General features: G+C 33.3%; 1 protein-coding gene across 1 annotated transcript; it reads right to left on the bottom strand.

The window, feature by feature from the left end:
- Positions 1-428: 428 nt before the first annotated feature.
- LOC136043688 (zinc finger protein 235-like) lies at positions 429-1,625 on the bottom strand. The gene has a single exon (XM_065728582.1). The coding sequence runs from the start codon at positions 1,491-1,493 to the stop codon at positions 525-527; it is 969 nt and encodes a 322-aa protein (XP_065584654.1). The 5' UTR covers positions 1,494-1,625; the 3' UTR covers positions 429-524.
- Positions 1,626-9,104: the final 7,479 nt, after the last annotated feature.

The raw sequence follows: 9,104 nt of genomic DNA on the forward strand, positions 1-9,104 counted from the left end.
TAAAAGTCAAACATAATAGAGAGCAGCTAGTCCCCCTCCCTCTAGTCAGTGGGCAAAGGTTGTAAGTTATGCCCAGTACATATAAGATTTTATGGAACGGCTAGTTGCATAAACTTTGGATCGAATGGAGCTCATTTGATTGGAAGTTTTAGTGTCTTTTTAAGAGTCAAAAGTGAAAGAAAGGAAATCAATCCCCCCCCTCCTCAAGCCTGTAATTCCGCAAAAAAATCCGACCGAAATTTCAAGAGAGCTATTTTGTTCAGCATTGCTGAAAGGTCTAGTATTAGGGATGTCAACCTCCCCACAGTCTTCAGGACAAAGGCTATAAGTAAGGCAATTAGTTCGTTGTTTAAGCATAGTATATGTTATTGAGAGAGGTATACATGTTTGAACTTCGCTTTTCAAAAAGACGAAGGGTATTGAGCCTTTTCAAGAATGTTGCCTTTTCATGAATGAGCCTTTCATGAGCCATAGACGAAGGGTATTCAGGTGAGCCTTTCAAGAATGTTGAGGGGAGTATTGAACTAAAACACCGGTTTCTCACCGATATGAGCCCTTTGATGCCTGTTCAAATAGCCCCGTTCAGAAAAGTATTTTTTACATTCATCGCATTCAAACGGTTTCTCACCTGAATCCATTCTTTGGTGCCTGACCAAATGTGATGAATAAGAAAAGGTTTTGTGACAAACATTACACATAAATGGTTTTTCACCCGTATGCATTCCTTGGTGCGTTTTCAAATGTGCAGGTTGAGAAAAGGTCTTGTCACATACGTCAAATTTAAACGGTTTCTCACCAGTATGAATTCTTTGATGTGTGTTCAAAATTGCAGCGCGAGAAAAGGTCTTGTCACATACATCGCATTTAAACGGTTTGTCACCGGTATGAACTCTTTGATGTGCGTTCAAACTTGCAGGTTGAGAAAAAGTCTTGTCACATACATCGCATTTAAACGGTTTCTCACCTGAATGCACTCTTTGGTGTTGGTTCAAATTTGAAGACTGAGCAAAGGTCTTGTTACAAACATTACACTTAAATGGTTTCTCACCAGTATGAATTCTTTGATGTGTGTTCAAACTTGCAGGTTGAGAAAAAGTCTTGTCACATACATCACATTTAAATGGTTTCTCACCAGTATGAATTCTTTGATGTGTGTTCAAACTTACAGGTTGAAAAAAAGTCTTGTCACATACATCACATTTAAATGGTTTCTCACCAGTATGAATTCTTTGATGGGTGTTCAAACTTGCACCGAGCATTCCTTGGTGTATTCCTGAATGCACTCTTTGGTGTTGGTTCAAATTGCCCTGTTCAGAAAAACTTTTTTTACATACATCGCATTTAAAAGGCTTTTCTCCTGAATGTACCCTTTGATGCAGTTTCCAATGCAGCTTTTGAGAAAATAGTTTGTCACATATCTCACACTTAAATGATTTTTTCTCTTTATGAGTTCTTTGATATCTTTCCAATTTTCTATTCTTGTCACTTTGCATGCAACTTTTCAAACCAGTTTTCTGATTTCCTAAACTTTTTCCTTCAGATTCCAATGCACATTCGTTTGAGAAACCACTCGTAGATGTATTCTTTGAAAAAAAAATAGTGACGTAATTCCCTACAAGTGCATTCCAGACACGTGTGATGAAAAGTGACCTAAAATATAAAAGTCTATAGAGTAAAAAAAACGAATAAAACAAAAAATGAAAATTAAAAAAATACAAAAAAAAACGCACCTTTCAATATGTTTCAAAAGTCTTCACAGAAAACATACCCGAATAAAACAAAATTATACCTCAATAAACCGAAAACAAAAAATTAATCTTTCAATGTGTTTTAGAAGTCTACAGATAAAACAGTATATCTTTCGATATGTTTTGACAATTAATTTTATTTTCGATTCCTCTTCTCTCCCTCGTGGTGATACTAATATCAGCTTTTAAAATTAATCATTCTGATGCAATGAAAAATGCTGATGACTGCTAAGAAAAAGCTTAAACTCGGCTTCTAGAACGTCAGAACCATGTCCCAACACTCTAAGACAGAACTAGTCATAAAGCAGATAATTCAATATAAAATTAGTATCCTAGCTCTTTTTGAAGTAGGACGGATGGGTATGGGCAAAAAACATACTTTACGGGTGCTGACGAGTTAGAAGAATCGTTCTCCTCCAAGGGCACAAAGACATTCCCATTTTTGGCCTCATCAAAAACTTTGCCACCAACGGAACATTAGTCTCTCCTAAGGTAAAATTCTGTAAAGGTCCTCGAACGGGACCTAGCTATTCTGTTTATCCTCTTTTCATACCAAGAACCAAACACAAGCAAAACTAAATAAGACCAAAACCAAAAAGCACCAGAACCGTAAAGAAAAGGATAAAAGCTAAAGTGCCAAAGTTTGCTGCGAAGTTCACTCAACTACAAAGGTATACTTTCAGGGCATGATGAGAGGGATGTTCAACTGATAAAGAGACAATATTTACATACAACAAAACTGTACAAAAATTGTTTGAGATTCAAAAAATATTGTTTATTATGTTTATCAACAAAAATTCCATTACTTTTGTTCTACTGAAAACTGAATAAATCTAAATAATTTCAATAATTTGCTGCACTTGACACACAAATCAAAATTTCAAATAAAAATTAAACTTTTTTTGACCAGTTCGGATTCCAGTCAAAATTAGCTGGAAATCCAATTTAGTTTTTAAATTGTACTGTCACTCATATCTTCGCCAATACTTCTAATACTCCGACTGCTACTTTTTAGGCTATTTTGGTACTAAGATGGTATAAAGGTATTATGGTGAGTTTTACAGAATAGTGAGAAAAAATTTGAACTAAATCCAAACATACTACTTGCATGCAAGCTGTCAAAGGGGCCTATCAGTAATGTCATAAGTGTATGTGTAGGGTAATAAATTGAAACTTGTTGGATATTTTGAGGGGGAGGTTTGACTTACTCAAGAACACTAAGTGCATACTACAACTGCTTTTACTGCTACTACTACTAGTCCTATTGCAGATGCTATTAAAATAAAATAATACTCGTTTTTTAACTGAAAGTAAGGAGCGACATTAAAACATGAAACAAACGGAAATTACTCCGTATATGAAATGGGTTTCCCCCTCCGCAAACCCTCGCTCTTTACGCTGAATTTTTAATTGTTTTAAAAATTAGAATTGTGGCAAAGAGTCAAACTTTAGCGTAAAGAGCGAGGGATTGCGGAGGGGAAAACCCATTTTATATACGGAGTAATATCTGTTCGTTTTAAGTTTTAATGTCGCTCCTTACTTTCAGTTAAAAAAACGACTTTTTTTATTTAATTTATGAACGTTTTTGAATTAATGCATGTTTGATTTTGGCTCTCCGCACATAAATTATTAAAATGAAATTTCCATACTAATACTTTTTTTTGGCTAAATGGCTTTCTCTTAATTTTGATCAGACGATTTTAAGAAATAGCATAAGGGGTGGGGAAGGAGGCTTAGTTGCCCTCCTATTTTTCGGTTACTTAAAAAGGTAACTAGAACTTTTAATTTTTAACGAATGTTTTTATTAGTAAGAAATATACGTAACTTAAGAATTAACTTACGTAGCAAACTTTTGTACTATTATATTTTTATAATGTATATGATGGGATTTGTCCCCCCGTTAATACCTCGCTCTTTGTACTAAATCTTAAGTTTTGTTCCAATTCTTTAAGAATGACCCCTGAATCAGAAAGGCCGTAGAATAAGTAGTTGAAATTACTAAAAATATTTTAGCATAAAGAGCGATGTATTTAAATCCTCCTAAATACCTCACTCTTGTTTTAGAATCCCTCATATGCTTAATAATCTCTGTTCGTTTTAAGTTTTAATGCTACTCCTTACTTTCAATTGAAAAAACTTTTTCATGTTTATTTTTTCATTGTTTTTTTATAGTAATACTAGAAAATCCTGCGCCCTTTTCATTGAGTTTCTCTTCCCCCATGACATATTCCTCCAAGGAAAGATCCTCCCACATAGCCCCCTCCCCTCAACACAACCCCCCAAACCAAAAGAATCCCCCTGAAAACGTCTATACACTTACCAATAACCATTACTGTATGTAAACACTGGTCAAAGTTTGTAACTTGCAGCCCATCCCCCAGGGACTGTGGGGTAGTAAGTCATCCCCAAAGACATAGTTATTATGGTTTTCGACTATGCGGAACAAAATGGCTATCTCAAAATTTTGATCCGTTGACTTTGGGAAAAAATGAGCGTGGGAGGGGCCTAGGTGCCCTCCAATTTTTAGGTCACTTAAAAAGGGCACTAGACTTTTCATTTCCATTAGAGCGAGCCCTCTTGCGACATTCTAGGACCACTTGGTCGATACGATGACCCCTGGGAAAAAGAAAACAAAAAACAAACAAATAAACATGCACCCGTGATCTGTCTTCTGACAAAAATACGAAATTCCACATTTTTGTAGATAGGAGCTTGAAATTTTTGCTATAGGGTTCTCTTATACGCTGAATGCGATAGTGTGATTTTCGTTAAGATTCTATGACTTTTAGGGGGTGTTTCCCCCTATTTTCCAAAATAAGGTAAATTTTCTCAGGCTCATAACTTTTGATGACAAAGACTAAATTTGATGAAACTTATATATTTAAATTAAGTATGAAAATACGATTCTTTTGGTGTATCTTTTAGCATGAAAATTCCAATTTTTAGAGTTTCGTTTACTATTGAGCCGAGTCGCTCCTTACTACAGTTCGTTACCACGAACTGTTTGATTACATATTCAAACTGTTTGACATATTCCTCCAAGGATTACTAATAGCAACACTTCTACTACAACTGTCAACGTCTCCTGATCTTGTACATGGCCTCCTTGTACCACCTCCCCCTTTCAGGAGCCCTGTATATGTTTGAAAGTTAGATCTCTTAATTGTATATGCATATAACGTAATGATGCTCCCTTTTTGTAATTATATTTATCATTAGGAAAAGTATACTAAACTGCAATTTAAAGAATTTTTTTCAAAAAAGAAGCCATACAAAGAGGTGAAATAAAATAACTGGAAAGGCCAAAAACAACATATTTCTTCAGCCGCATCTCTTCTCCATCCAAAAGAGCAAAAAATTCTGTCCAAGAACTGAACCTAAATCAATTCTTTGTTCAATGATTTCAGTTAGAATGATTTTTTGAATCGTGTACTATTATATTAAAAAGTTTACAAGCTGTACCTCAACAATCCTCGTCGTTTTATCATTATAGTTATGTTTTTTATCAGATCATTATAGTATGTTTTATAATTTCTTTCGGCCGATCTCGAGGGAAAAGTGGTAGGGAAAGGGGCTTAGTTTTAGTCTTTTTAGACCACTCACAATATTCTATGACCATTGGATCGATACGATCACCCCTGGGAAAAGAAAAACAAACAAAAAATAAACAAATAAACACGCATCTGTGCCCGTACATAGTTTGCTCAGACCCTATTAGTTGATACAATAGGGCCAATAATTATACATGGTACACCTAACAAGAAAAGAGAAAAAAAATGTCAAGATTGCATTGAGTTCAGACTTATGTAATTTTTTATTATTATTTTTTTTATTATTATTATTACCTTACATAAATTTTCGTAGATAAAAAAGGTGCGGGCAAATGATAATAAACAAAAACTGATGCAGTTTTAATATGGTAAGAAATAAGTCTTCTGGAACATATTAGTGTTTATGAGGGGAGATTCCCTTCCCGAAATTGGGTCCAAACACCCCATGCAACTGAAATATAACAGTTGCCTAAAAACACACTTTCCTATATCAACCCCACCCCCTTTAAGGTAAATAGCCTAACTCCTCCCTCACATTAAAGGCTGGGCCTTTATCAGAAAGGATCGGGAAATTCGTACAAAAAATTGATAATTTGATGATACTATATGAATACGAATATTACTAGGTTTTTTTGTAAAAAAAGTTTCCAATGACCACTTTGGTCATTGTTCATGTTAATTCACTTATTCATGTCAATGAATAAGTGAATTGACGAACTTTTGATAACCAATACAGGCAATCTATTTCACATTTTCGCTAAAGAAAAGTGTCATTGATACTGAGAAACGTGGAAAAATGTCCCTTCTAAAAATCAATAGTCGCAATCAAAGCGAAATAGCATTTAACAAAAGATATGCAGGGGTCATCCGCCCAAGTATTTTTCGTCCAATGGTCAGCAAAAACATCTGCTAAAGGCAGGTGATAGCACGTGCTAAATGGAAGGAAAACAGGAGTTCCAGGTCAGACTAGGTCAATTATAGTGAGCCATGCTGGGCAGAAATAAACAAGTGACCACACTCCAACTGACGAACTCAAATTACCCACATAAACAAAGTTAGAAAACACCAGGTTTTAGTGACAACCAGCTGAACATCATGGCTATTTTTCTCTAAGCCTTATACCTTTCAAAATGTAATAAGTCTTGTCCTGTACGATCCTCTTATGCCTACTACGGGTATGTCAACAAAATGAATTTGGTAATTATCATTATTAGATAATCTACAGCCTAATGTAGTCTATATTTAAATATTGGTATCATTATAACAATTTGTATACATCTATCATATTATAATACAATTAACGAAAAATTAACTATTTTGTGCTGGGACAATATTTGAGGAAAACCTTAAGAAAGATTGAAATTCTTTCCTTAGGCTTAGACGAGCGATTCCAATTTTCATATCAGTAACAAGCTAAATATTAGCTTGTTATACTTTCTATGATCACACTTTCTATATATGACGTTTGGTAAAAAGAAACAGAATTATAATAAAAAAATCACTAAGAAAACAAAGGTAATATCCACCAGTAGACGAGAAGAAGAGTAGACGAGTAGAAGAGAAGCAAAAAAGACAAAAGCAGATATTTTGGCGAGGGCCTTCACCAAGTAGTCTTCAGTGCTAAAAACAAGAAATAAAACTAACCTTTTGAAGTGAACCCTAACAGAACAGAAGAAACACTCAAATGTGCTTTTTTGCTCTGTTAAGAGTTTACTTCAGAATATCAGTTTCTCTTTTTTGTTTTGCTTTTTGAGAACAGCTTGACCTAGGTTGTATTCAGGATATTTGTTTTTTTAGGGTGGAGTTTTATTTGTTAGGGGGGTACAAAAATATTAAAAAACGCATCAAAATGTGTTTCTATGCATTTTGTTACGTTTACGTTCAAAACGTTTTGTCAACTAATGGTCATTTTCCCAAACGAGTTAATTTAAATAAGCACGTGTTTTTTGTTCTACTTCCCTGCTTAGGTAGTTATTTAGAACCCAAAACTCTATATGGAGACTCGAACCATTTTAAGTAATGTTTTGAATAATTTCTTTTCTTTCAGCCAAATTTATGGGACGCTTATGCTTTTTGTTAGCATGAGAAGCTCCTTTTCTCATAGAGAGCTGAATCAATTTAAGGCTATTTATACAGTTCGATGGATAAAATATGGTTTATATATTTTATAATAGGTAGTGCTACATGTCGGTAATAAATTGACATAATCAAATAATCATAACTCACTGAAACGGAATTCAACTATGGTTTGGTGGACATTTTAAATTACTACCAAAGAATATTATGGTCTGGTGTGTTTTAACATGGTGTGAGCACGCTTTTTCTTTGGACTGTGGTTTATCCATTTTTATTTAACATATTCAAGGTTTTGAAGTGATAAGCTTGGCTTTCAAAATTAGTACAATCATTTAAATCTTCTTTTTCTGATTAAAGGGGAATCACTAGTTATTGACATACCCGTAGTGAATATTATCTATAAGTACTTTTATTGTCTCAAAATTGCTACCCAACATAGTAGGATCCAGAGTTTTTTTAAGAAGTAGAAGAAATCCGCTTTTTATTTTATTATCACGATTATTCTTACGTTTAACAGGTTTGAAATTTTAACGGCGACATAAATAGTAACTTTAATAATTAGAGAGATAAAAATTAACATTATATTAAAAAAGCTTTTATTCAGCATTTCAAATATACCGTTTTCTTTTATATATATATATATATATATATATATATATATATATATATATATATATATATATATATATATATATATATATATATATATATATATATATATATCCTAGAGATTTTGAGCCATTAATTCTTGTTTCCCTACCAAGTATATGCAGTTTACTATTTATGTTTAAAGAAAAAATTCATTCTGGTGGTAAAACAAAAACAAATCCTAAGTTTTTCTTTTTAAGTTATTCCAAGATCCTTCGACATAAAAAGACAATTTTGTTATCATTCAACAGCTGAAATTCAGCTTTATGCGTCCATCCAACTACATTTTTGAACTTCGAATGATAATATACTGAAAAATGCACGAAAAACATTCCTAATTAGGAAATTCTCGTATTTTTTAAGCAAATTTATATCTTTGTCTAAGAAAAAGTGTAAGCAATATCATACTTCTGACAAAACGAACCGATAAATACAAAATTTGCGAACTGAATGATAAGGTTAAATTTACAGCTGTAGGTGTGCTGGAAAGTCTTAAGTTTCAAAGTCAACACAAATATTAAGGTACCAAGATCAGTGAAAATGAAATCTGATATTTCAGTTGAAACTTGAGCAAACACAGAGTACAAAGTATATACAGAGTATAAAGTATACTCTACATATAGAGTATAGAGTGGGTTCTATATATACAGTATACATAAGTATAGGATATAAAGTACCAAGGAGAGTGATAATGAAATCTGATAGTTCAGTTGAAACTTGAGCAAACACAGAGTACAAAGTATATACAGAGTATAAAGTACACTCTACATATAGAGTATAGAGTGGGTTCTATATATACAGAATACATAAATATAGGATATAAAGTACCACGAACAGTGAAAATTAAATCTGATAGTTCAGTTGAAACTTGAGCAAACACAGAGTACAAAGTATATACAGAGTATAAAGTATACTCTACATATAGAGTAAAGAGTGGGTTCTATATATACAGTATACATAAATATAGGATATAAAGTGCCACGGACAGTGAAAATGAAATATGATAGTTCAGTGGAAACTTGAACATACACAGAGCACAAAGTATATACAGAGTATAAAGTATACTCTACATATAGAGTAT

Source organism: Artemia franciscana, unplaced genomic scaffold (assembly GCF_032884065.1).
Source record: "Artemia franciscana unplaced genomic scaffold, ASM3288406v1 Scaffold_832, whole genome shotgun sequence".
NCBI lineage: Eukaryota > Metazoa > Arthropoda > Branchiopoda > Anostraca > Artemiidae > Artemia > Artemia franciscana.